Raw genomic sequence first — 27,841 nt, 5'->3', positions numbered from 1 at the left:
CACTGGGTGCTGAAGTTGAATGTTGAAGCACTGAGGACTGCATAACAGCTTTTTGAAGGATGCTGTAGGTATCCTCAGTATTGCAACAAGCTACTGAGGGAACAGTGAATAAACTACTGTAAAATGTGCGCTCTAAGGTGATTATGTAAGCACCCAAACATCGCACCAAAGTGAGCAGAACACAGGGAAGAATATATCTCCAACACAACTGACTGAGTGTCCATGTGGCAGTGTGCATTAGTCAAGTGCACAAAGCCCCTTGCCCTGCTACTGTAATACCATAATGGCTATGCATCACACTGCACCTGGCACATGGAACTTCAATGGTGACCTCAAGGGTCTTGTCCCATTTAGTGCATTTGCATATTTTACTGACTCACTTGCCAATCTGGCCAGCCCAATTGTAAGTCTGTGTGCCAATTTCCCATTGTAAAGTGACTTTACACCACTTTATAATTACTTACAGTACTTTACAGCTCAAACTGGCTTGTAGCCTTGAGGTGTTGACACACTAACATAAGCCATTAGGGCAGGTTTGGGCTACCACAACTCCCAATTGTGTGTACATTGGCAGGAGCCATCCTCTTCCCTCCCCAAACTTCCATTCAACATCCTCCAACATCCCCTGGCCTTTGTTGCCATTGATGGTCATGTGCAGTGAGTACCTCTGACAAGTATTTCAGTGTGCTACATCTGACAGTTCATAGCACTATCAAGCATGATTCCTTGGCCAAGCGAGCTCACTAGTTGGAATGCACCCTCGAGATTCGACCTGATTCATCTCTCAGTGAGTCCCTTTCATCTGCCACCAGTACTAGTGCCTTCACTGACAGCTTTGAAACATAGATCACTTGTATCAAGTATATCCATCCTTGCACTATGGCCCAGGCATTCAACTGGCAAGTGGCCATACTTGTATTTGTCAGCTGGGCATTGGCCTTTGCCTACATCAGCCAGCTCTCTCAGTTCTCCCCCTGTCGAACATCCTCCTAACAAGTCCTCTGAGTCTGCCACACATGAGAGTCTGCAAACTATGGCCTATCAGTGATCATTTTTTTCTGCCATTTTGTTGGCATGGTTATACTGACCATACAAAGCTTCTTGTGCCTGCAGCAAGGCCTTACACACTTGGCCAGCTGGCTGCTGAAATGTTCAACCCATCCAGCAATGAAGAAGGTATTTGATTGCTCACAGTGGGATTCAATGCCAGGTTAGTAGCCTGCTGTCTATGGTCCTGCTTTGTTCCTCACAGATGACATATCACCAGCATGTGGATGCATTTGCTAGTCAAAGTGTTTTCATGGTGTCAAGCCAGTACAGGACAATTGCATGAAATGGATATTATCTTCTGCCATCTTTCCACTCTCTCTCACATGCTACTTCACCCTTACTTTGTCTCAATGGGCCAGACTGCCTGCAACTCAAGAGGGGAGAAGACATCATAGGTTCAACCTCCCCACATCTCCTTGTGCAGCACTTTCAAGAGCTGCTGCTAATGTTTGGTTTCAACTGGCACATGGTGAGTCACTTGCTGTATGTATTTCAATGGGTACTAACATGACATCAGGCTCCAGGAGAGGCAGAGGCAGAACCTTGCTTGTCTTCAATCATGCAAACTGATCAATGCTGTCATAATGCCATACAACAATGCACTATTGTTTGGCATGACCCATGTTGTCTGCAGGTAGGTTGACTTAAATATGCAAACTGGTAGCTGGTGTGACTAATGGATAGTGACTTGCATTCTGGCAGGTTTGAAGACATGCAAGTTTACTCCTCAGAAGCCATAGAAGATTGTGCCAGTCTTGAATGGGGGGTACCTCCTTTTGATCACACTGATGAGTAGTGTAGACGATGATGTGCATGCTGTATTCAGCATGCTGAAGGTGCCACCGAAATCTCACTTAGTTCATAGACAGGCTGGATGTCACCTGTCAGTTAGTACACTATGGCTTTGGAAGGACCCTCTTCCAAGCCACTATCACACTCCAATTTGTTGAGTTTATGGAGTTTGTCACCAAGTGGCATAATGATGTCTGTGAGATACTGAGGATGGATCCTCAGCACCTCCTTGGACATAGGTACCATGAACTTGCCCACATCATCAAGGAGGAATGTGTTGAATTCCCCAACCCTGCCATACTGGCAATGTACCTATTACCTCTCACATCATGGTCAGATGGTGGACATTCCTCCATTGCCTTCATGACATCTTGTCAGCCTAATCTTCGCCTCCCTGGCGAATGTTCTGCTCACAGCATCTTGGCTGGTTACTGGATATCATCTGGTCAAGATTGATTGATGCTTCTGTTGGTGCAGCTACATGTGTGCTTCTACAGGTGAGTCTTGCAGCCATACTAAATATGCCTTGTCCAACCTCATCATCTGTCATATACAGTTCCTGGGTAATGTCAATGGTGAGGGGCTGCAATGTGGCCTTCAGGTCATAAGCCACTTTGACAAGCCACTGCCCACCTATAGGCTCTCTGTGCTGAGTTGGCCCCTAGCAATGCCAGTGGACATGGATTGGTCACCTGTCATGCACATGTCACCACTGAGTGAGGATGCTAATGGTGAGGCATTCTATGAAATAGAGGTCCCAGTGGTCATGTTGGAGTACTCAAGGCCTGACTTAGTACATGATCTTGTCCATGCATCTTCCCAGTCATCTCATGTACAGTTGGTGGATGAGGATGCTGGTCATCAGCCATTTGAGTCCATAGTTAACCTGGTTGCATTGTCTCCTGATGCTGGAGTGATTGACCTGACAGATGGCAAGGAGACACAAACTGGCATTGTTCGATCTCATGAGTGAGGACTAGTTCATGCCTAGCACTTTTTGTAACATTGTATCAGTTTGTGAGTTGCACATTGCATACACTGTTCATCCCATCCCTTACACAATACAAAGCTGTTCACCATGCACTGTGACTATTGTCATGTGATGTCATCACCTCCGAACCTCACTTGCAATCAGTCTGGGCCAATGCATGCAAGAGCACTTGGAGGACAACACTAACTCACAGGTGAGTACTCATGTCAGGTAGCAGAGTGTAGAAGGATTGGTATTGATGACAGCTGCACAACAGCTCCCTGGAGTTGCAAGTGAAGCCTGACAAAGAATATACTCACCTCATACTGGACCATCACAAGGTATGAGTTTTTTCTTTCTCTCTTCTTCTTATTTTATTTTCCCCTTGCACAGACTGCCTTGATCCCCACCTCCTAACAAATGGCTGGGTCCTGCATGAGTCTGCATTGTCCACTTCCCTGCCTGCTCTTGTTCCCACACTGTATATTTAGCACCCTGACAACTGCCTCCTCTTCATTGCTCCTACTGCCTCAGCTTGTGTTGTCACCCAGATCAGTTATGAACTCAGCTGTACTTGCTGTGATCTCATTCTAGGTAATTTTCCTTGCCTCACTTGCTTTTGACAGCCTGACCTCTCAACAAATTTCCTAGGTCTGTGCAAACAGATTTTTTCTAATGATGTCTCATCAAGGTGCTGGAGGATGTCATATCTATCTCCCAGGCTCCCTCTGGTGGGGACAAGGATGATGATGGGCAGGGCACAGTCAAAAAATACATCAGTTTCTGCCAACTCAAGAACATGATAAGGGATCCATCAAGATGAAGGAGCAGGTTTTGGAGACCAACAGTGTCAACCTGGAGGTGGTGATGTGCATTCCAGGTGTCAACTTCACTCATGTGTACTACAACAGCTGTGTTGAGATCTTCAACATGCTTGGGATTGAAGCCACTCACACAGTGAGTGAGGAGTCATCGAATTCAACAGTTCATACCTGAACTACCACTACCTGACATTGCTCTGTGACCTCATGACCCATTGTAGAGTGCTTATGGCAATCACTCATCATGGCATTAACCATGCTGACACTGGCACCCTGATGCATTGCCTGTTTGAGGAAACAGTGGAGATTTTGATGGAAGCTGCTGCTGTTGGTGGAAAGGATGATTGTCACAGCATCGCAGAAAATGTTATATTCAGCCAGCTTGTGCCTATGGGTACAGGTGCATTCTATGTCACTCTGGACATTGATGTGCTGAATGATACCATCACTGACTACCATTTCCCAGTACAAGACTTACTTGCTGCCCACATGGTTGGCAGCATGACACCAGGCCAAGTAGCAATGACACCATATGACATGAACTCACCTGCATGGTCAGAGCATAACTTCAAGGGCAAATCAGCAACATTCTCACTGCTTACTGTCAACAGCAGACAACTTTTCATTCCCCAGGTATGGGCAGGGTCACTTTTCCAATGCATACTGCTCACATCATCATACATCCTATAGTAGAGCGACCTCACTCTTTGGCACATCACTCTATGCAATGTCCCCATTCTATGACAGAAGCAGGGGAGCTGCATCATTGACATACTCCCTGACATCACCCACACTCAATCTCACATCTCACCATTTGGCATGTCATGATACAGGATATCCCCATTCTATGACAGAAGCAAGGGGGGCTGCATCATTGACATACTCCCTGACATCACCCACACTCAATCTCACATCTCACCACTCAGCATGTCATGATACAGGATATCCCCATTCTATGACAGAAGCAGGGGGGCTGCATCATTGATGTACTCCCTGACATCACCTGCACTCAATCTTACATCTCACCATTCAGTATGTCATGATATAGGATATCCCCATTCTACAACAGAAGCAGGAGGGCTACATCATCAACATACTCCCCAACATCACTGCACTCAATCTCACATCTCACCATGTGGCAGGTCACAATACAGGACATCTCCATTGTACAACAGAAGCAGTGGGGCTATGTCACCAGCACACTCCTCCACATCACCTGCACTCAATCTCACATCTCACCATTTGGCAGGTCGTGATGTAGGACATCCCCATTGTACAAGAGAAGCAGAGGGGATACATCATTGACATACTCCTCCTCCACATCACCCACACTTGATCTCACATCTCCCAGGTGTAAGCAACTTTTATCTTCTATTGCTCTGACTTCTCCAACATATCCTCCAGCTTGTAAGTTACTGATAACATCAGCCTTGGTTCTACCTATGTCATTGACTATTGATCGTTCATGTCTAGCAGCTCCTGTTCCTCCTGTGCACAGCACAACATCTCCACAGTGGTCACCTTCTAGCCCTGCTTAAAACAGTACAACTTGCCACAGCACTCATACAATATGTCTCTGTCAGAAGATGTTCATGCTCACATCACTTGCCATTTGGTACAACAAGTGATAATCGTGGGACCCTATCATCAAAGATGAAGATGTTTGCAGTTCATGTCACCTGCCATTTGGTAAATAAATGTTGGCCCTGGGGAGTGAGTCATCAGTGCTACTGATGGATGAGGTGCCATGGTCAACTTCAAGGGTGAGATCTAATTACAATTGCATGTATTGATACTAGTATAAGGAATCCTCAATCCATTACTACATGTACTTCAAACTGACTTTGCTTCGCTGTGCCATTTTAGCAAGAATTATCAGCAGCTCATGAGGTAGCATGATCAATTTCACAGACCAGGAGAGATCTAGATACATATTGCAAATGACTAGTAGGTGACATTGTAGCTAGCACTCATGACATCACAACTCCCACATTGCCAGATCAAGGACTGCTAATGCAATGTTAGTTGCCATGATGGTCAGACAGAAGGGAGCCAGTACCAAGCACATTGCATCATCCCCAGACAAGCCAAAAGGGGGGACAAGGGTATCCACTACAAAGGAACTACCCAGCTTATGAACTGCCCACCAAATCAAAGAAGCTGGCAAAGAAACTCACCTTTGGGCAGCAAAGACAAGGGCAGCATATGTGGGGCATGTCCAACGAGCACACTTGTGGCTGCAGAGCCATTTTCCAGTGGAAGGAATGCCACTGACTCCAAGTCACACTGGAGAGGATTCTGAGATCTACAGCAATCCAGAATTCAGGAATGCATTTGAGTGTGTGCCAAATAGGTGCTTGGATAAGGCATTAGCACTTTACCTTTTGTGGAGAGGGTTCCAGGAGAATTGCAGCCAGAGCACTATTGACTGAGTTTGAGCAGGATTCAAGATGTTGTGGGATGGAGTGTATGTGTCATGACTGCTTGGTTTCCCTTGATGCTCATAGAGAAATACCTTCAGCATGCATTTCTTCCCAACAGTGATGGTGTGACATTCCACAGGAACTGGCATCACAATGATGTGTGTCACCAATGGGAAGGCAACCCAGTCTTGTTGGCAGAAGTTGATGATATTGTTGCATCTATCAGACACAAGGTAAATTCTGAAGGAGCTGAACAGAAGCATTCAGGAGCCATGAAGAAGGAGTACATGGATAAAATACTTGCCTGGTCAGGATTGCTATGTCCACTTGATGCCCCACTCCAGTACATCCATCTTGCAATGGTAGGCTGCAAAACACTGCCATCAGGCAAGTCCCTGAGCAGGAAGGTGAGGCTAGCAGTCATGTGGCACCTCAAACACCTTGCCTTTGGTGCTGTTGCATTCATGCTCTGGACAAGGTAGGTACCAGTAGGCAGCATTACCAACAACATTTTGACAGTGGAATCTGACAGGAACTACAAGCTGCTGAAATTGAAGCATGGGGATGTCAAACTTGACTGGACTGTCATAGACAGTGTGTTCATGAAATATCTTCAAGGTGAAGAAGTCTCCCTCACTGTAAATGAGCACAACACTTACTTTGGGATCCACCTGAAGAATTGTAAGGGATGGCAACGAAAGTTGAATAAGGGGATGAGGGAGGCTGACTTATGAAGTCCATCCTTATATCCATCTTCACATATCTTATCCATCTGATCTCCTTTCATTGCTATATACAAGGCAATTGTTACAAGATTTATCCATGCCTGGATATGGGCAAAGTGTGTGACACCTTCCTGCACCTTGTGTTGTGGATGAAGTGGGTCAAGCTTGTCCATCTTGGGCAACTGATGACCAACAAAGACTTCCTTTTCCCTGTGATTGGCACAAATGGCATGCTACAGCCAGGTGAGCTGCTTTCCCATGACACAATCCAGAAATGGATCAATGAGGCAGTAGTGGGGTCTGGAACTCCTGGGACATTTATGACCCATTGCTATCATTGTGGTGGAGCACAGTATTGCTTCATGTTCATGCCAGTGGGGCAGCAATGGACCCTTGTGTAGGTCCAGTGGTGGGGGGGATGGGCTGAAGGTGAGCATGTGAGTACTTCATCCTCCTTCCTATCTGGGTGTGTAGTAAAGTCAACTGACTCCTTGCCTTTCACTCCACATGACTATGCAGCATGACACACTGATGTGCTACCTCCTCGATGAGTTGAATTGCTGTGAAAATGACCACAGTGATGCACTGCAGCTGGTGTCACACACCAAAGGTGTTTGGTGAGGCAGACATGGATACAGCTGATGAATGGAGATGAAGACCATAGCCCTCATGTGAAGAAGGACAGCCAGAAATGTCAGCAGTCATCCCTCACACAAGAACAAGTCATCAGTGCCAAAGAAAAAGAAAGGGAGCAAGTTAAGTGTTGGTTAAAATTCTTAAGTGCCCATGTATGGCATTCCAGTTTTTGACATATCTCTGCTGTTTCTGCAGATACCAAGACCATTCCCACACTTGCTTGTAGTGCTCAGCCATGCAATCCTACCTTCCAAAATTGGAAAGGATTTGTGCACTCCACACATTTCTACAGCACTCCCTCCAAAGGATGCTCATTTTGCTAATTCTTCTGATATGGCCACCTCCACATCAACCATTTCACTTGTCCCCTTTGCTAGGGACCATGGCTACATATATCTACCAGGAGTTCCTACCAGCTTCCATCCTGAAGCATCCTGGTACATCCCACCCTTGTCTGTGCCCTCTCAGCCCATCCAGCTTGGACAGCATGTTCTTTTTGTCAGTATGACCTCTAGGAGGACATTCTTTGGTTGCCTCAGGTCTGTCATTCACTTGGAAAGGTCTTATGTGGTGGTTTCAGTCTCTCCAGTCCAAGAAGCATATGGATCCTTCCTCCCTGCTCCCTGCAGTGTCTTCATACCAGTCTCATCTGTCATTCTTCCAAGATTGCAACAGCTACAGTATAATCTACTGTTCTCCACTCTCCCTGATCACATCCATGATGAGTATGATGCACATCTTGCCTCCTTGTTGCAAGATACAGCAGAAGACACTCCCCCTTCATCCTCTCTTCCAACAGAGCCTCATTCATGAAGTTTTTATTTGCTTCACTGAGAGGATGGTTTGGGGGGGAAAGTTACAATCCCCTATGCTCCTGTCACCCCACAGACCCCCAAAGCTTGACCCCTGTTGACATCTGACTCACCCTGTCCACTTTTGGATGTACTATATTGGCATCAGATCAGCACTGCCTCTCTGTCATCCCACCTTGGCCTAGAAGCAATCTCCTCGAGATGTGACATGCACAGCCTCCCCCTAATGTGATTCCAGTGTGCTTTCCCAGTTCCTGACATTACTTGACTCATACTTTGATGTTTTGACTGTCTTTGACTCACCCATTGCCAATACTTACCAATCTTTTGACTTTGCTTACTGATCCTTTGCCTTTTGGCTTGCTAATCCTTACCAATCCTTACCAATGCTTTCCAAGATGATTACCCATTGCTTACATTCCTTACTCATCAGTTACCAATCACTTACCAAGCATTTGCACCTTGTTTTCCATGGGCAACACCCCTGTACTGTATATAAATCACTGTACTTAGATAGCAAAAAAAAAGAAGATGTCAGAGAGCCCCTCTTGCTTGCATTTTTATCATCACTCAGTAAATCCTCCATCAGCTTTGATAGTTGAGACTTTATTAAGGGTCTAGCTATCATCTACTTCACTTATCCTTGTCTATCATCAATATACTCTGCTCCAAGCCTGCCCTGAGCTCAGTGCAGCTCAGAGCATCAAATTAAGTCATCATCCATCCTTCAGCACTACACATGACTGTGAAGGAAGTGAAGGAAACCTTGTGCTCATTATCAGTAGATGTAAGGGAGATCCACCAACAGCTCAGTGACATGAGCAACCTGGTCATAAAGGCCCTGACCTCAGCCTCTGCATGTTCAGCCCCTTCTGGACCTGTGTTGTGCCAGGACACTACTGGCAGTAACACTCAAGCAATGCCAATAGCAGGTGAGCCTCATTTATTCTGTGACTTCTACTGCACTGACTGACCAGCCACATGGATCAGCCTACCAACATTCACCTGCACAGACCACAACATTGTCACCCCCAGTGATCCAGTCCACTTCCATTCCAACAGCAGGTGAGTCTCATTCATTCTATGACTTCCATCACACTGACCAACCAGCCACATGGATCAGCCCACCTGGCATTCACTTGCACAGACCACAGCTTTGTTGCCCCCAGTGATCCAGTCTGCTTCCATGCCAGCATCCCAACTATACCTACCTATGCTCAATTTACAACTGACTCAAATGCAGTTCAGGATGCTGCAAGTTGTCCAGCCATCAGATCTTTTGCTCTTCAACATCCCTCCCCTCGCAGGTCAGACCCCAGAGGACCAAGGCCCATGCCTCTACCTCCCTTCTGGGAGTTGTCATCCCAGATGTGCCCATTTTGCACCCTGATGGGACACAGACTGCAAAGTCAGACTCTTGGAGGGACATAGTGCACCACTGGACAGAGGGAAAGCCATGGCTTGACTTGCACATTCTGCTCAAGGACTGGCCTTATCACTACTACAATGGGAAGAGCAGCCATCAATTCAACACAAAGTACTCTCAGCAATGCATCATCATGATGGAATTCCTCAATGAGTAAGTCAACTTGTTGCACTTCCTACCACTTGCCCAAGTCTCTCTGACATGGTCCCCAGATTCCAGGGGGATGAGGAGACCTTCCTCAAGATTTATGGAAGTGCCATTGGTCAAGGACACATGAAGCTCCTCAAAGCAATCTTGGCTGCCCACAAATGGTATTGTGGAGCTGGAGAGCACCATCATTGCCTCACAAGTGAAGAAGTCTGTGACAATTCTTCTTCAGTGCTCCAAGGTGCCAGCAAGCAGCAATGATGATGCATATCACACTTGCCATCCTGTTCTTTTTCTTTTTCTTTTTTTTCTCTTAATACATCTATCATCCACTTGTTGATACTATTGATACTATTGCCCCAGCATCACCCAAGCTCATGATATACTACATACATCACTAGTTGCCATACTCATACATGTGCAGTAGCCTACTTGTCATATACTTGTCATACATATGCAACACACAACACAAACATCATGAATCACAAGCATCATTTGTCCACCCATCATCGCAGATCCTGAGCATGCATGTGTGCATGCAATACCATCATGTATTGTTCTACCTGACACAGTCCTACCATAGTACATAACTACTTCAATCCCACAGAAGCTTTGGGAGTCCTTGATTGCAAGATGTGATCACTGTGACATTTACATAAGCTGGATCTAAACATGGGGCAAGGTGCCCAAACAATGGCACACAATGGCATGCCAACCCTGCCAGCCATGGCACTGAGGTGGCTGAGGCCCATGATATCACAGATTCCTGGCCTCTCAGGTCATGTGCATGTGCCTGCCACAGTTGGCAGGCACACTTCACCACCACTGCCAATTTCTCAAACTAAGTACTGTTGTTTTTACCACCAAAATCAACATTCTTTTTTCTAGGCAAGAGGTCACATTCTATTAACATCTTATCCTCTTCTGAGGCTATGGACTCCAATAGGTGGTCCTTCCACAAGAAATGCAAAGGCTGTACATTTGTGTTTAGTTGACTTACAGTAACATACTAATCACACAATATCTGCACTAAGTAAATGCTGATGCCCAACCTGCTTGGCCTCATCAGCCTGGGGGGTCCATTTCTGGCCCTGTTGAAGTGAAAGATTTCTTATCCAACAGCAATGACAATGCCCTGTCTCCACCAAATCCATGGTTCATGCAATTTGAACAGACAACAATAATCACTCCCTAATGTCCATAGTACTTTGTCTGAAAATCTGATTTGTTTCACCAGAAGTTGTGCCAACCTATATTGAGAATATCTACACAAGTGTGACTAATAGTGAAGTTGTAGCATGTGGCTCTCAGCCCTTACAGTCTTGTAATATCAAACTACCAGCCATACATACCAAGCTTCCCCCCTTGCTCTGTCACAAGCAAGGGTGGCAAGGAATGTTCCAAGCATGTTTGCATGCACCAGCACCATTCATGAAGAAGATATGTGGCTTTTGCACTTGCAATATCATGATTTTTTTACTCTTAAGCAGCCAAAGAAGAACTTGGTCAATCTATGACAGATGATATATCTCACAGCCATGAACACTCTCAACTACAGAGAAGTGGACTATGAGCTCTTGAAGATTCAGCTTGGGGAAAGAGAAGAGGTTATTGATCTCCCTCCCCTCATTAATCTCCTGCTCCACTTTGTCAGTACTGTGATGGTCACATGCCAGCAAGGCAAAACTCACCACTCCACCCCTGCCATATTTTATCCCTGCATTGACCTTGGGAAGATGATCATGAAGAAGATGGAACCAGAACATGGGAGACCACTATGGCCATGTGCAACATACATACCCTTGCCCTTGCAGCAGAGTTTCTTGGCATGTAATCCCTTGCAGTTGAGAATGCCTTATCTTACAAGACCAAGCTGGTATTCTGTACCATCTTCCTCAACCCTGACAGATCATCTGATAACAGGGACAACCTCACCAAAACCCTTTACTCTATTCTTTTTGCATGGCTCAACAAACACATCAACCAACCTCTCTGTAGAGATGACTTTGACACTTTCATTGGTTTATTCAATCTCCCTGGTCCACAGAACATGATGGGCAGATCCAACACATAGTGTAGTCACACTTAGTCACAACACATGGGCAGCCTGTGTACCAAAACACCAACACTTATATAGACCCCAAGACAGGCCCACCTAAATAGATTAGCCAGTACACATGGACAGGCCTGAGGGACTAAAGTGAGAGCAACATATGTATGGGCCTGTAAGTGCATTACCACAACATATGGGAGGGCCCATGGTGGGTAAGGATGTTGAAACATTTAGATGGGCCCATGACCAATTAAGTATACTGAGTTGCTGTAAGACATGGATGGGCCTGTCCTGGTAGGTTACACCCCTGTTGCAACATCAAGGTGGGCCTGCCTATCATAACATGGAGAGGGTCATAACATAAGGATGGGCCCATCTATGATTAGAATACAAAGTTGGCAACATATGGATGGGCCCAGGAGTAATATCATTTATGGTGTCACAACATCTAGACAGGCCCATTCATAATAAGCTGTACCCCTGTTGCAACATAAAGACAGGCCTGTTGACAGTAAGATGTACTGCTGTTGAAACATAAAGACAGGCCCATCACTAGTATCATTTAATAGAGTCACAACATAAGGTCAGGCCTGTCAGTAGTATTATGCAACATATGGACAGGCCTGTCCACAGTAAGATGTACCTCTGACAAGACATAAAGACAGGCCCATCAGTAATCTCATGTATAGCATCACAACATATGGATGGGCCCAGCCCCAGTAAGATGTACCCTGTCAAAACATAAAGACAGGCCCATCACTAATATCATTTAATACAGTCACAACATATGGATGGGCCCTTCAGTAGTATTATTTATATCATCACAACATATGGGCAGGCCTGGCCCCAGTAAGATGTACCCTGTTGAAACATAAAGACAGGCCCATCACTAATATCATTTAATAGAGTCACAACATATGGATGGGCCCATCCACATTAAGATGTACCTCTGATGAAACATAAAGACAGGCCTGTCAGTAATCTCATGTATAGCATCACAGCATATGGGTGGGCCCAGCCCCAGTAAGATGTACCCTGTCGAAACATAAAGACAGGCCCATCAGTAATGTTGTTTAATAGTGTCACAACATAAGGATGAGCCCTTCAGTAGTATTGTTTATATCATTGCAACATATGGATGGGCCCATCAGTAATATCATCTAATAGCATCACAACATAAGGACAGGCCCTTCAGTAGTATCATGTATATCATCACAACAAATGGACAGGCCCATCTAGCAAGATGCACCCCTGTTGCAACATATGGACAAGTCCATGTATGGTATTCTTAGGCAGCAGAAAGGGAGATCCAAGCTATCTACATAAGGATGGTCCATGTAAGGCATTCTCAGGCAGCAGAAAGGGAGATCAAAGGGATCTACATAAGGATGGGCCCATCCATGGTATTCTCAGGCAGCAGATAAGGGAAAACAAAAACCAGTGTTACAACATAAGATGGGCTGATCTGTCCATTGCAGGATTACAAACCCTTGGCACTGCATAAGATGGGCCAATCTGTCATATCATAGATAGCTCATCACAAATGGACAAGCCTATCCATAATTGGGTTATCCCCCTGTCACAATATAAGATGGGCCCAGGAAGACAAGAAATGAAGAAAGTGGAACCTCTTGCACTATAGAGTATCTGAATTTCCCACTATGAATTGTGTTTCATGTTGGATGATTTGCCTATTTAGTTGGAATCTCAGGTGCTGGTCTATGTAGCTGCAAGCCAGGCTCTGCCATTGGAGCAGACAGGAAACATGCAAAACAAACAGCAATGCTATTCCTGAACAATGCATCATATTTTTATCTGAGCCTCTGCTTCATATATGCATTCAGGATTATTGACTTGTACTGGTATTGCTGTCATGTCATGGGAATCATTCATAGGCAGGATAAAAAATGTGACACCCATGTATCTCATCATCCATCTTTAACCTCTGACTCTTCCACTCTCCAATCACCATCACCACTCTCACTGTCAAACTACTCCATCATCTCATCATCAGAAACATGTCATCATCATCATCTTGCAAGCTCTTCAAGAAATTGCCTGAGCTCGATGCTGCAGCCAACTGCATCCTTCAAATTTACTTCAAGGATATTGCAGAAAGCAGCAAGCTGGGAAAGGCAGACAAGATTGCAAAGTGGAGAGGTGCCATCAAGGCAATAAACAATGAACTAGTGCATCATAGCATCATCACATTTTTTTCACTAACTGATGCATTCAGGATGCTGTATGCAACCTCATCACTAGGACAGATGAGATTCTGATGACCCTCATTGGTGTTGACATGTTCTTAAAGTGGCATGAAGACCTCAGCTTGATCAAGCACCTGTGGCCTGAGTGGAAGACTGCCCTATCCCCTTCCAAAACCAACATTGCCAACCACAAGTGGCTCAACATTGTCAAGCATTGATATGACTACCACTGGTTGGGCCTCCCTATGCCCTGTGTGGTGCCAACACCAACACCACCCACTCAAGAGACTGAAATGCCTATGAGCAACAAAGGAAAAGGGAAAGTGACTGAGGCAGAGGTGGAGCAAATGATAGTGGATAGCTTGCACAGGATGGAGGTGGATGATGAGGGTGAAGATGAGGTGCGAGAGAAGGAGGACAATGAGGAAGAACCAGTGTGAGGCAGGCAGAAGTGCAAAGCTGCTGCAAAAATGACATCCCATCAATCCAGACATCAATCCTGCTCTAGGAAGGCAACAGCAGAAACCAACAATGACAAAGATGATCCTGCTCAAGGCCAATCAAAATGCAAGCCTCATCCACCATTGGACAGACTATACAGTTGCACTGCCATAGCTGCCAGAAGGACACCTTCTCCTGACCCCCATTCCTGTGAGTCATGCCACAGATGCAAGGTCTGATGCCACAAGAACCCCAGGAAGTCCTGCTTCCCATGTGATGGTGTAGGAATAGGTAATAGAAGAGACCTAGAAATAGTAATTGTCAGTAAATGGGTGAGTATAGTGCTTGACCCAAAAGGGAGGTTCTCTCTGGAGAAAGAAGTGTAGTTGGAAATGTAAAAATGCAAACTAAAATGAAGACTTAGCTCTGGGATGTCTTCCTACTGATCTGAATGTCTTGCCAGTCCTCCTGGCCCTTTGGGTACTCCCCAAAGTAATAATTCTATCCTCAAAAACTCACCAAAATGCAAGACAAAATCACCCTACTGCTGAGGGCCTGTGACACAGATTCTTTTTTGGTAAACTGAACTTGTGTGAACACAGCGCGCACACTTAGTCAGCAACGCGACTGCTCGCCACCAAGTCCAGTGGTACAAACATGAAAACAAAAGCATGAAATAAAACAAGTCCCTCAACCCCTATTTTCCTCTGACCAAGATGACTTCTCCTAGGGAACTCGAACTCGTTCCCTACATCCGAGGGGTGGTTTAGAACTCGACCGTCCTCGGTCGCTCTCCTCCTCGCACGAACATCCTCACCCTCGCATCTGCTTCCCTCGACCTCACTATGCCTCGTGCCCTTCGAACACAACTCTTCGCCCCTCTAACCTTGCACTACTTGAACACAACTCCCTTCTCTCCCGAGACCCGCTCCCAGCCTCGCAGCACAACTCTCTCTGCCCAAAAAACCTCTCGTCCTCGGACACAACTCTCGCCCTCCCCGCAGACGACCCCTTCGGCCCTCAACCGCTCCACAGCCCCCTAAGTTTCTCGAACTGAATGACCACAGAGGTAACTCTGAGCACACAAACAAGTGAGTAATAAACCGAGTGCAGAGCGAGTCGAAGACTGGTCTTCGAGGCGTAGTCTCTGTGCGAATCGGTAACGGGGTGTGACGCAGCGCTGCGGCTGGTATAGCAGACATCTGCCCTTTACGAGGCAGTTCAAAGACATACATGTACCTAAAAAAAACTCTCGCTCAGTCATGTATTTACCATCCTTATACGCATATGTGTTCTCGGCTCCTGCTCGTCCTTAAGACGAGCTAGCACATAAAAAAAGTGAAAGAATACTGAAACTACATGTCGGGGTGAGTAGAATCACTCAAGGACTAGTGCGACTCGGTTGAACGACGTCGCACAAAGCAAGACTGGTATTAAGGGAATCTATATGTCGATACGCTCACCGTGGCTTTCGCTATACCATCCTCTCGCTCTCGTACCCTCGACTCTCTGCACACGCACATGCTTGACTTCTCACACTTCGCCTGGAACTCCATCTGGTGCTTCGTCTGGTGGCCGAAGCCCTTGCGCTAAGTGTCGCCGAGCGACTTCAAGTCGTCCGTCTTCGTTTGCTACTTGTTCACTGCTAGAAACAAAACATCTCGAAGTAGCACACGTTCGAACTATAACAAAAGCTGTCACCTTAAGTCTGTAGACCCTCAAACCTGCTTCGAAGATAGGTCTTCGACTCCGATGGGTGCAGTCACTAACTTCGTTCGACCTCCACTGTCGGCCTCCTTGCTCGCTTTCGGGTGGACAAAGTCTTGGTACTAAGTGCTGACGAACAGCTTCGAACTGTCCATCCCTGTCGATCCTTTTTGCCTTTGCACTAGGGACTCTGCGGGCTCCTTTGCTGAGCTTCTCTTCCCGTGCAGCCATCCTCGGGTTCGCACCCCGTCGCGCTCGTCCCAGCTCTACATATCGCTCCCATAGCGACCTTTCATGGCATGCGCGGTTCTCCCCTCCATCTTCGAGGGACTCTGCCTCTGCTTCATTCGACACCAGCCCCAAGAAGCTATCGTAGTTGATGCTTGTCTTCGCAACTCGGTAGTCTCCTTCAATCATAGCTGACCGTTCGTGTTCGCACTCGTTGAATACCCTAACACTAAACATTCGTAAGTAACTTGTCACAAAAATGAAAGGAAACGAAGAGCGCTCGGGCTCTGGGTGTGAATTCATGTCGCTTCGAACCCGTCGAGTGCTACTTTGTTTATCTGGCAGTTGATCCGCATCGAGGTGACTTAAAACTTCGCCTGCACTTCGTAGTCCTTCGTGTATTCTAGAATAAAGCAGTCGTAAGTAAAGCGGCTCAAAGTAAAAACTGAATGTCGAGCTGCTGTGCTCGCTCTGTGTGACTCGGATGCTTCGTGGGTGCCGTCGTTGTTCTGCCAGGCACTCCCTCGTCACGAACTTCGGTACATGGCTACACTGCTTGTCTACTTGAAACCCGTCGTCGGGCACCCATTCGCTGTATCCTGCTTGCTCGCACCATTCATAGTAGTACTGTCGAGTTGCCTCGTGCAACTTCGACTCTTTGGTCCCCTGTATCTCCTCGTATGCCACTGTACTCCACCGCAGACACCGGGTTTTCCTATAGTAACACAGCTGTGAGTGGAACGACACAGAACAAAGGAGAAGGTATGAACCGTCGAGCTCAGCATGTGATTCTACAATGTCTCTCCTCGATCGAAGGCTCGCTGTTGCTTCGAACGACCATCGTTCGGTGATAATTCGAGCCCTTGTTGCTTCACATAGTCGTTCACACTTCCTTCGTACTTCGAAATGTGACCCTCCTTGTCCGTAGTTATCGCGTACTCTAGAATAACGTAGCTGTGAGCAAAATAATACGAAATAAAGGCAAAATCTTGAGCCATCGAGTGCAGCAATCAAGATCCTTCGGCTATCTCCCTGTTGAGGGACTTTTCTCGCCTCGAAACGCCATCCGTCGATGTCAGAACCCAGCGTGTCGGGCGCCTTTTCGCTTTGTCCAGCTTGCTCGCCCCATTCGTAGTAGCACCGTTGTATCGTGTCACATATCTTCGCACCGACTCTCCATTGTCTCTTCTCGTAGGTTGCTGTGGTCTCTCGTATAGCAATCGCTGGAACACCAGTCGCGTCTTGTCGTAGATAACTGTTCTCCCTATATAAACCTAGGTGTAAGTAAAGCATCCTGAAGTAAAAATGAAATGTCGAACTATTGAGCTCGCTCCGCATGATCCCAATGTCTCTCGCATGTTGCGCGTGCTCTCGTATCCTCGACGGTCGCAGTCGCGGTTCCAACGGGAGTCTTGGTACTCGTTCCGCAGTATGTTCGCACGTCTTTCGTTCGTAGTCTGTCATGGATTCCCGCGCTGCGATCGCACTTCGTCGTAGATATCTGTCTGCCCTAGAATAACGAAGAAGTAAGTAGAATATACCGAAACGAACACGAAACCTTGAGCCATCAAGCTCATCGTTCATGTCCACCGTGCCTCGTATCCACCGTATGGCCATTCTCGCATTGCATGGCCACTGCTTCGCATCCAGCGCCATCGACATCGTCTCCTGTGCTCCTGTTGTTGCCGCCGTCGTCATTGTCGCCATCGCTCGTCTATATACGATCTCCTCAGGCATAGTCTCTGTACTGAACGACAAGAACAATATCACCTTTGTGCCTTCTGACTGCTCTCCCCATTCATAGTAGCTTCGTCGGATTGCTTCGCATAGCTTCCCTCCAACGGCCCACTGACTTTCCTCGTAGGTCATCGCAGTCCATCGTATCACGGCTGCTTGGATGTAGCTCGAGCGTCGTCTCGCACATCCATTTTTCCTAGAATAGAGTAGTTGTAAGTAAGACATTATGGAATCAAAACGAAATGTCGACCTGCACTAAGTAAAGTCGTCGTCGTTTTCGCTGTCGCTCGAGTCACTGCCGATGTCGTCCTTGCTGTGGTCGCCATCGCTCGTAGCCACAGTAGTTCGCATATGGTATGTCGTTCTCCCCATTCTTCATATCCTTCGATTGCCGCGATCTTGCGTAGTCGGCCTATAATACTAGATGCGTCAATATGAAGTACTTGAGTGCGCGTGGCCACGACGCGCAGAGCGGTCACGTGACTCCGCTTAGTCAACACTGCTGGACTTTCTGTACAAGTCCCAACATCGAGCGCGCGCGTCGATTCGCTCGACGAATCCTTGAATAAAATATATATTACTGGCACCGCACGGTTCCAGAATATTTCGAGCGCGAGGTCGTCTATCCTCGCCGTATGCTTCAACATTTCGACTGGCAAAAATTCGTCTGGCAGCTTCCTTCGTGCGATAAGCCTCGATGGCTTCTCGATCCTGATTCTTCTTGCAACAACCTTCGACCCAGTGTGATTCGTGCGCTGTGGCGCCCTGTGTGAGTCAATGATCCCTTTGTCTGCCAACCTTTTCGCTTCGGGGCTGCCTGCGAGCATTTCGAGCTCTTCGACTTCAACTCTTGTGTGCTTCGGCTGTTCTTCGAGCCTTTCCGTTTCGAATTCGAGTGGAATCTTTGACACAAACAGGTCGTCGGTTAACTGATGTGTATCTTTGCTGACTGCTGGAACTCCGAGGCCGCTTCTTTCGTTGCCTTGACCTCTTAGATAGGACTCCTGTAGCAACACACCAGTAGCCATCAGAGAAACTTGATGTGAACAAGATAAAAAACCCCTTTGAGTGTTGTCATTTGCCTCGAATCCAATTGGGACCTTCATTACGAGCGGTTCTTCCACCAACACTGGTTCAACTTGCTCGAGCTTTGGCGCTTCCTGTAACTCGGTAGTCAGTAGTTCACTTGTACCCGAAGTAGACTCCTCCATCTTGAAACACGGTGCGTCTGCAGCCTTCTCAATGTAGTTGGTGCTTGGGCCTTCGCTCGCCATCTTTTCGGGTGAACTCGGTGGCTGCGTGTGACTCGCCGACACTGTCATCGGCATTTGCTCGTGCTGCATGCACTCCGGTAATTCCGTAGATTCCTGTATATCAGTTGTCAGTGAGTTACATACGGAGGAACTTGGAAAAGGCTTTGTAGGTAGTTGCTGCTCATCCAAACTAGATCTCTGGTTGTTTCGAGGCTTGTAGTAGTCTTCCATGCTCGTTCGCGCTCGCTCCGAGCGAAATCCTTTGCGTAGTAGTCGTGTAGCTGCATATGTTACTTGCTGCATGGGCCATGGATCATCCGAATGTTGCCGTTGATCGTCGCGTCGCATTTTCCGAACGATTTCGCGCCGGAATTCCTTGCCGAAGCTGTGTAAGTATAGGTCTTCAACTTCGTCAGCCTCGAGCTGTCTCGAGACCCGTAGATATGTTGCCAAGTCGAGGAAATGTAACCTGTAAATTGTTAGCTCCTCCTGTGAACCAACTTTTCTCCTTGCGAGCCTGTCAACAACATCAGTAAATCACTTTGAGCTGTGGAGCTCTCCACAGTGCTCCATAATACAGAGTCCCCTAGCTAGGTCCAGGCTGGACAGATGCACCCAACAACACTTTTTGCTATGGCTAGTTGCCTGTTACTATGGAATGGTCACATTGTCATGGAACTTTGTCCAGTATCTTACTATGGATTGCTATGGAACTTTCATGCTTAGATATCACTGTACAAAACTGGCCAGACTGTATTCTCCTTGGGGTGTTGTCCAGTACTCCCCATCTCAATGTTTACTTTGCAAACATGTGATCACTCCACAACTAGGAACAGTTCACAGCAGGTATGACAGGAACAGGAGCATTGGCATCAATTGTGTACTACATGTAATGACAGGTATGACAGGACTAGGTATTATGAAATCAATCAAGGACTACCTGAATGTGCTGGTACCTCTCTACATTTGAATCAACCTCTTGCAGTGCAGCCCTGATATGAGGAGTCAGTGCGAACATGTTGGCCACCCCAGTACTTACCATCCTTCCTTTGCCCACTGAGAAAGCTGATCACACAACCTTGCACCATGATAGGGATTATGAAGGATGTCATTCAGCACCTTCATCATGCCATGGAAAATGGAATTGTAAGCCTTGCTGGAGAATTGAGGCATCATCTTTCCTGTGCCATTCTTCACAAATCCATCCAACACACAATGATACTGTGAGAAAAGTTTGAGTTGTAGTGACTCAGGGTGTAAAATAACTCACTGTGGCTGCAACAAGAGCCAGACAGGAAAGGGGAACTGAATTGTTGAAGGACTCAGGATGCTTATCCACAATTCAATAGGTCCTGGTATAGTAGAATTGTATGACAGCTTCCTTGAGGGTGGGGTGAGCAAAATTCCTGGTTTTTCCCTGATAAACCAATCTGTTAGTAGTGCAGACAATGAACCATGTGAACATACATTCTTGTTGAAACTGTCTTGCAGGAAAAGTGAGTTGTCAAGGAGCTTTGTGGCAGTGGTCTCTATCCATTGTACATGAACCCATGGTGCAACATCAGAAGGAGGGATAAGGTTGAATGTGGATGGTGTGGTTGCCAGTGTAACCAACTTCAATTCTGAACACCAGGCAGATATATCACCAAGGAGCTACCAGTGGTATGTCAGTAGCTGTAACCAAAAGATGGGACTACTTATGAGGCATGCCATATCTTGCTTGTGGTCAGGCCAGCAACCTATAAAGTTAGGATAACAAGACATGTATAAAGTGAAAATATTGTTACTCACCATCTTCAAATTGCACACCATGTTGATTCCACTCAATGATGACAGTGACGAGCACCTCTGTTATGGAGAGGTTGAGGTCATGAGATTTCGATGGGAACAGGTTAGAAAGTGCATGTGCAGCCCTGCATTCTCGCTTAGCATCTTTAAGACAGTCCTTCCATACTTCCTTGTAAAATCTCAGTTGTGAAGGCAATGGGCCCTCATCCTTAGCTTTCTTGGAGTTATGAGGGGCTCTGGCACACTGAGATACTTCGTTGACTGAGTTGTGCACAAGGGTCAGAAGATCACAATTGGGAACAGGATGGCCGTTAGTGCAATGGTGGCATTCAAGAATGTCAACAACAGCACCACATTGGGAACCCTAAAATAACAATCTGAATAAATAAAGCTAGCAGGAATGGCATTTTTGTACCTCTGGCTGAGCCTTATCCTTGGATTGTAAGCTTTGCAGAGTTGCATCATCATCCTCATCACATGAGTACTGAAACTCATGGTCAGGGGGTAAGGAACTGTGGCGAATAGGATTGCTTGTCATCATTTCTTGGGAGAAGCCTAACAAAGAATGTCGAGCCAATACCATAATAACCTCTGATGCATACCAGGATGAGTTGATTGCCTAAGATTCGTTGCACCCCATCCAAATGCATCATCCTCATCTTTGTCAAACTCATTGCTGGAGACCTCACCAGCCCCTGCATCTGATGGGTTATTACTCAAGGACTCTGACTCCTCTTCTGAGGAGCCCTCTGATGACAGCTTCTCCAAACTCTTGTGGCAAACGTCAGTGGTTGCCAAAGTTTGTCTTGATGAGAGCAAGCTATCAAGGGAGGGGTTGATACAAGAGTTGGGGATGGTAGCAGGTGGCTGGTGGGGGATAAACCAAGACTGGTAGTTGGGCTGGGGTGTTGGCAGATGAGATGTATTACTGGGAACTTGGTCTCCCTGAATTGTGGTGATATAAGGATTATTGAGCACTTGAAGGTCAGGTTCCATACTGGGAGGCACAATATGACCTGGCTGTTGAGCTGGAACACTGAAACAAAAGCAATGGGAGTCTGTGGGGTGCTGATGGAAGACAGGTGTTGCTACTGCTGTTGAAGACTGAGGGACAGGATTCTGAAATGAACATTGTATATCAGTAAGAAAAGACACTCACCAGAGGCATATCAGCTGGGCTAGGACCATTCACAATGGGAGGCACATAGGGTGGTGGGGCAACATTGGACTTTGCAAGCAATTAGCTTGATATTTGCAAATAACTAGAACTGACCTTTGGTTTTGCATTCTGGCCAGCACTGTGGCCCCCACCCTTTTTCCACCAAGTGGGCAGAGGTGCAAGAGGATTTACAATGGAATTGTTGGGGAGATCTGTTGACTTTCACAGCCATGTAGCTTGGCCTTCAAGGGCAGTACCAATCCACTCCAATTGCTCAGCCCTTCCACCTGAACCTGCCCCTGCCCTTCTGCTATGACAGAGTCCCACTGTGGCAACAGACTGAGACTCTTTGAGATTGATGGGTGGGCTTCCTAGATGCTTGTTTTTTGCAGGTTGAGTGCTTCCATCAGCCTCTGGTCATCATTTGGCTTTTTTGCTATCCTTCTTTTTCAGCAGGATTGTTCCAGATTGGGTGGACATCTGAAGGTACAAGCAGTTAAATGGAGAACAGTATAAAATGGAAGCCTGGGGACCACAACAAAATGATATCTTGTGAATCCATATAAATGTTGACAGGTTCATTGTGAGATGTAAAATGAAACAATGCACAGAGATGGTTACCCACTGCAAATGAATTGAAACACTTTACACATAATGTACAGAACATGAACTAAACATAAAATTCATGCTAAGACTACACACCTTTGAAGTGTTTATTGGGTATAGGAGGGTTATCCATGCTCCTTACCTCTTCACAAAGGCATTTAGAAGACATAATTGCTGAAGACATAACATCCATATTGTTCTCCTGACTTGGATGCATGCTTGAATTAAGCACTTTGTGCTGGGTGATGATCTGCTGGAATGCATTCATCATCTCCAGTGGTTTCTCATATGGCATGCTGGCCAAGAAACAATTAGAAAGGGAGATAACATCAGAGAACTGCACTGCAGTTCTGCTCAGCAGGGACTGCCCAAGCAATATGTGCCACTCATTAGCCAGAGGGATTAGATCTTGAAAATATTGCAAGACCTTGGAATCCAGCCTTGATTTGGATGGGTCATTAAGGAATGTGAACTTGGCACATCTGGTGATTTTGAGATCTTTGGCCACCTTTTCACTCCACAAGCCAAGAAGTGTCTTTTCATGGCTGATATCTTGATGCTCATGGCCAAGTGGCCCATCATAAAGGATGAGGATCCAGATAATATTGAATCCCTGTTCTATGTTTTCATCTGGATCCTCATCCTTTATGATGGGCCACTTGGCCATGAGCATCAAGATATCAGCCATGAAAAGACACTTCTTGGCTTGTGGAGTGAAAAGGTGGCCAAAGATCTCAAAATCACCAGATGTGCCAAGTTCACATTCCTTAATGACCTGCCCAAATCGAGGCTGGATTCTGAGGTCTCACAATATTTTCAAGATCTAATCCCTCCTGTACAGCAAATTCCCAGTCGAGGAGAAAGCTGTGTGACCCATTTGCGAAGTCCTCGATCATTGTATTGTTGATGCTACAATCTCAATGGAGGACACCCCTCTCGAGAGCCTGCTGTTGGACTGTTAAAGCAATTAGTATTGATTTTACAAGTGGAAGAGGATATGTACTTTGTAAAATATCTCAGATACATGAAACGAGTTCCTTTTTTGTCTTGAGCATTACCATTGGCCTTGCACATGGCTTCATAGCCAATTGCACATGAGTTCTCTGAGACTTCATGCACAATCGCCACTTCTCATCACAATATTGTTCAGTTTTATTGACAATGCCTGGCTCAACCTCAATGACCCAGTAGTGTTGCAACTTGGGAACTCCATTGATGTCCTGGACCGGCTTCATCATGTTGACTTCATGCAGGGCTGTCCTCTGCTCCAACTCCTCCACCCAATAATCCTTGATGATGTAGTATTCCCCATTATAGTGTCTGAGGTAACAAACAGTACCCCTTCCTAGAAAGCCTGTGCTCAAGAAGAATAATACATTGAGCACCTCATAGAAGGTCTTGTTTACTTGGATCCTCCTGATTGCTGGGATGTGTTCAGGTGATGTGGGAGTCAGGAGTGAGTTTGCACTGGGGAGGATGCCTGACTCCAAGTGAGGAGAAGGCATTGCAGGAGAGGGGAAAGGGGAGAGAGGTATTGCAAGTGCTGTGCATTTGTGGCTGTGTGCAGGATGGGGGGATATCTCTATGGTCAAATCGAAGCCAAGGGTTGAGCAGGAGCCAAAGGCAATGGCACATACAATGTATATGAAGACTTCTGCATCAGTGTGGATATTGATAGAGGGTGAGATTGCACCACCAGAGTGGTTGTAAAAGTGAAGTTGAAGAAGTTTGCTATCAGCAATTGATAATCCAAGGACATAACACCTCCAGGGCTGGTTGATGAGGGTTAGATATGCCTTAGTGTCCATTGTCTTCCCAAGGCGGGATGCTGGCTTGAAAGACTCCTTTGAGTACTCAGCAATGACTTTGGGACTTAACCACATAATCTTGTTGAGGGATACTGGGGTGTTATTGACAAGGATGAGGTCAGGCTTTTGGGAATAACCTGTAGAACCTTGCAAGCTGGTTCTGCTCTAGTCTGCCATCCATTGACACTGGGGTTTGCTGGATAGACTGGGCATCATGGATTTGGCAGCAGTTCCAATAGCATTGAGAAACAGAGCAACTTGCTTTTCAAAGCAGAGCTTTTCTGATTCTACTGGCAGCTCTGAGGCAAATGGCCCAGGTTGCTTGGGAGGTGAATCAGAGCCTGGGGGTGGACAAAGCTCCCAGTTCCAGCACTTTCTATTGTTGTCATATAGGCTGACCAGGCTGTCCTCTGACAAGCCACCCTGGTTGAAGGAGGTGGAATAGCTATGGACACATGCAGGAATTGTTTTCAGAGGGAAAATCAGGGACCTGGGAGCTATGGAGGTAAATGTATCTCTGAAGGACTCGAAGATAATATTTGTAACATAACTGAGGCTCTGAGGAGAGCTAACTTGTATCCATGGTTCATGGATGATGTGCACAGGGTGTTTGGTTGGCTATGAAGGAGTAATCTCCATTGAGTGCCAGCATGGCCTGCCAGGGAGTAACTCAGCCAGCCCATGAAGTGCTCTGGCTGTATGAAAGGAAATATTTAGTAGCTGTATCTGGCACATGTCAATAATGATCTTTGGAGAGAATAGGGACAGGCTTACAATTGACAATGACAAGAAAGAGTCTATAGCTCTCATGCTCAGGCCTGAACGAAGTAACCATGATGCCAGCTCCCATTCATTGTGGGAGTTGAAGGGGTAGTACAGATTTGATGCCTGTAGGTTGCTGAACTGGTTGCCATTAAATTTGTCCATAAACATTGGGCCAAGTCCAAACATTTTAGCTGCACCCTCAAAGTCATCTGTGGTTAGCCCCCATGTGTCAAATGCCATATGAACAAAATCTGGGTAATCATGAGTTGCATAGTCATTGGGGTTGGTGCTCATCAGGACATCTTCTAAGTGTGTTGGGTGTTGAGAGTTACAAATGTTCAAGCTCAAAGGTTGGAGAGACTTGTGAAGGTGGACTAAGTTATTGACCCAGGTATTGCACCCAGAGGACAGCTGGCTCATGTGCATTGTGACAGTGCTGTGTCTCTGGAAGCCACCTTTACTGCAACTTGGACAGTGGGGCATACTCTAGATGGTCAGGCAGGCCAATTCTGTGTTACATGATTATCACTTCAGTGCAAATCAGGATGTTGTTCGGATCACTATGGAGTGTATTTCTCATATACTACCCAATCACATCCCATTTGTGAACATAGTCACTCATGTCCATTTATAACCTCAATCACACACACCTTCATGCTGGATCAACCATGCCCATGGTCAAGCATTGCCCAGGCAGCAAAGGACTGCCCCATAAGCCTCATGATGGTGGGTTCTCTTCCTGCAACAGTCCCTCTAGCAGTGCCAGGGTCAAAGTGGAGACAACTGGTGTCTTAGCTGAGATGTATGGAATATTGGAGTCATCCACTCACACAGTAAGTTCTTTTTTTCCTTCCTAATAACTGCTCATTGATAGGTTTTCAATCTGCAGCATGAATCAAAGAGTCAGCTGAATCACAAGGCACTTCTCCTTCTCAATGTAGTGTGTGCACAATGTGAAGTCTTTCGTGTGGAACAAGCTCTGGCCACATGCATTGCCCACAAATACAAATTGATGGCCAAGTTGTACAAGTACAAGGCAGGCAGTGGTGAGGTGAGAGTCCACAAAAAAGATATGGAGGTCAGCTCATTACATGTAGCAATGAAAAAATGCAGACTGGGGGAGCCTATTTTCGATGTTAGTGTTCTGGCTGGTGAGCTGCAACCATCTCTCGAGTCTGATGGTATGCTATGCTCACTCTTTTCTTTTGGGCCACTATTTTACTTATGCCAGATCTTGATAGGCACAGTTATTGAGCATGCTGGTAGTTGAATACTCACCATTCATCTAGACTAGTACTATCCATTACTTTCCTGTACTTATTGAAAAATGCTGTATGTTATGTCTGTGTGTTGTTGCCTTCATGCATAGGAACAAAGTTAGATCTACCAAGTTCTCTACTACAGTGGGAATCTAGGTTGCTGTATTAGCTAGGTGTGTCTGTTCCCTTGTATGCTAGGTAGCTATTGGTCTTTGGATTGCTGGTATCACTGGTGTGGCTTACTCAGGTGCTATGAGTTGCTTGGATGCTGGCCACTACTTTGGGCAAGTCTGGTGTAGTCTACTCTGGCACTATGAGTTGCTAGGATGCTTGACATTGCTTTGGACTAATATGGAATTGTGCAAATACTATGGGCAGCTATGAGTTACTAACACATTTTTGTGTTTTGCTGATGGAGATTGTAAATATCATCTCTCAAACACAGTTGATCCCATTCCCTAGACCCAGGATATAAGCATGCAATGGCCACCACAAACTTGGGCCAGCTCAAATGCTCCTCAACAAACTCGTACCAGGCACCAGAACTTGTGCCACCTGCAAACCAATATGCCCATTTGGCCCATTCTCAATCATGACCATCGAAACACTCCACATGTTTGCAAAGTCTTCAGACATTTTCGAGATACCTAAAAAGGTCAGTTGCACATCCCAAGAATTGCAGTGCATCACTTGAATGTCTTGGTGGCATTCCCTCGATCCACTTTGGTGCATTCTCACAGCTTCTTTGTAAAGTTTCCACAATCAATTTGCCTTTGGAATTTGCTCTCAACTCATGTGACTTTCATGAACATTGCTCGCATGTCATTTTCTGCTTGAGTGGAAGACCTGAAAATTTCCTAAATTCTGAGTGCAGATTGCAGTGAAACTAAAAATTCCTGAAAGACTTAGCTAATTGTTTTGAGCACTTGCAGTGATATGGTGGTGACTTCTTTCTCCAAATGAAAAGACCCCCCTCATGGTGGGCTCCAGATGTAGGAATAGGTAATAGAAGAGACCTAGAAATAGTA

General features: G+C 46.1%; 7 protein-coding genes across 7 annotated transcripts; 3 read left to right on the top strand and 4 right to left on the bottom strand.

Annotated features, from left to right (window-relative positions):
• Window positions 1–283: 283 nt before the first annotated feature.
• On the top strand, window positions 284–5,171 carry F5J12DRAFT_784134 (uncharacterized protein; the record flags this gene model as incomplete). The annotated part of the gene is made up of 18 exons (XM_051742979.1): window positions 284–403; window positions 534–657; window positions 708–787; window positions 1,098–1,176; window positions 1,410–1,519; window positions 1,575–1,684; window positions 1,753–1,816; window positions 1,939–2,150; window positions 2,294–2,339; window positions 2,399–2,811; window positions 2,978–3,026; window positions 3,079–3,153; window positions 3,504–3,575; window positions 3,620–3,769; window positions 3,928–4,266; window positions 4,682–4,775; window positions 5,038–5,040; window positions 5,107–5,171. The coding sequence occupies 18 exons, from the start codon at window positions 284–286 to the stop codon at window positions 5,169–5,171; spliced, it is 2,205 nt and encodes a 734-aa protein (XP_051598303.1).
• A 440-nt stretch (window positions 5,172–5,611) lies between these two features.
• F5J12DRAFT_784133 (uncharacterized protein) lies at window positions 5,612–6,954 on the bottom strand (the record flags this gene model as incomplete). Its single annotated transcript, XM_051742978.1, has 7 exons — window positions 5,612–5,772; window positions 5,811–5,938; window positions 6,015–6,275; window positions 6,344–6,423; window positions 6,497–6,638; window positions 6,716–6,727; window positions 6,785–6,954. 7 exons carry the CDS (start codon window positions 6,952–6,954, stop codon window positions 5,612–5,614), a joined length of 954 nt encoding a protein of 317 aa, XP_051598302.1.
• A 2,194-nt stretch (window positions 6,955–9,148) lies between these two features.
• Window positions 9,149–10,063, top strand: F5J12DRAFT_784132 (uncharacterized protein; the record flags this gene model as incomplete). Its single annotated transcript, XM_051742977.1, has 5 exons — window positions 9,149–9,161; window positions 9,207–9,294; window positions 9,340–9,536; window positions 9,598–9,808; window positions 9,868–10,063. The coding sequence occupies 5 exons, from the start codon at window positions 9,149–9,151 to the stop codon at window positions 10,061–10,063; spliced, it is 705 nt and encodes a 234-aa protein (XP_051598301.1).
• Window positions 10,064–15,887: 5,824 nt separating this feature from the next.
• F5J12DRAFT_238955 (uncharacterized protein) lies at window positions 15,888–17,280 on the bottom strand. Its single transcript, XM_051738540.1, has 3 exons — window positions 17,209–17,280; window positions 17,052–17,153; window positions 15,888–17,001 (listed from the first exon to the last, which is right to left on the bottom strand). The coding sequence occupies exons 2-3, from the start codon at window positions 17,056–17,058 to the stop codon at window positions 16,037–16,039; spliced, it is 972 nt and encodes a 323-aa protein (XP_051598300.1). The 5' UTR covers window positions 17,059–17,153; window positions 17,209–17,280; the 3' UTR covers window positions 15,888–16,036.
• Window positions 17,281–18,657, bottom strand: F5J12DRAFT_238954 (uncharacterized protein). Its single transcript, XM_051738539.1, has 3 exons — window positions 18,430–18,657; window positions 17,758–18,371; window positions 17,281–17,702 (listed from the first exon to the last, which is right to left on the bottom strand). The coding sequence occupies exons 2-3, from the start codon at window positions 18,305–18,307 to the stop codon at window positions 17,449–17,451; spliced, it is 804 nt and encodes a 267-aa protein (XP_051598299.1). The 5' UTR covers window positions 18,308–18,371; window positions 18,430–18,657; the 3' UTR covers window positions 17,281–17,448.
• On the bottom strand, window positions 18,169–19,928 carry F5J12DRAFT_238979 (uncharacterized protein). Its single transcript, XM_051738541.1, has 2 exons — window positions 18,426–19,928; window positions 18,169–18,371 (listed from the first exon to the last, which is right to left on the bottom strand). Exons 1-2 carry the CDS (start codon window positions 19,774–19,776, stop codon window positions 18,322–18,324), a joined length of 1,401 nt encoding a protein of 466 aa, XP_051598298.1. The 5' UTR covers window positions 19,777–19,928; the 3' UTR covers window positions 18,169–18,321.
• A 6,294-nt stretch (window positions 19,929–26,222) lies between these two features.
• On the top strand, window positions 26,223–26,824 carry F5J12DRAFT_784130 (uncharacterized protein; the record flags this gene model as incomplete). The annotated part of the gene is made up of 3 exons (XM_051742976.1): window positions 26,223–26,387; window positions 26,429–26,605; window positions 26,786–26,824. 3 exons carry the CDS (start codon window positions 26,223–26,225, stop codon window positions 26,822–26,824), a joined length of 381 nt encoding a protein of 126 aa, XP_051598297.1.
• Window positions 26,825–27,841: the final 1,017 nt, after the last annotated feature.

The sequence above is a fragment of the Pisolithus orientalis genome (assembly GCF_024613125.1).
Source record: "Pisolithus orientalis strain OTSU chromosome Unknown F5J12scaffold_23, whole genome shotgun sequence".
Taxonomy (NCBI): Eukaryota; Fungi; Basidiomycota; class Agaricomycetes; order Boletales; family Pisolithaceae; genus Pisolithus; species Pisolithus orientalis.
Note: the sequence above shows the minus strand (reverse complement) of the source record. Positions and strands in the feature narration are given on the sequence as shown.

Bases quoted from the DNA above. Each gene is read 5' to 3' on its own strand.
- F5J12DRAFT_238954 (XM_051738539.1), bottom strand. From the start codon at position 18,307: ATGACCTACGAGGAAAGTCAGTGGGCCGTTGGAGGGAAGCTATGCGAA. The intron at 17,703-17,757 runs GTTCGACATTTC...AGGTTTATATAG, and splicing joins CATGCGGAGCGAGCTCAATA to GGAGAACAGTTATCTACGAC.
- F5J12DRAFT_238979 (XM_051738541.1), bottom strand. From the start codon at position 19,776: ATGCGACGCGACGATCAACGGCAACATTCGGATGATCCATGGCCCATG. The intron at 18,372-18,425 runs GTCGACATTTCG...ACTCTATTCTAG, and splicing joins GACGACTTTACTTAGTGCAG to GAAAAATGGATGTGCGAGAC.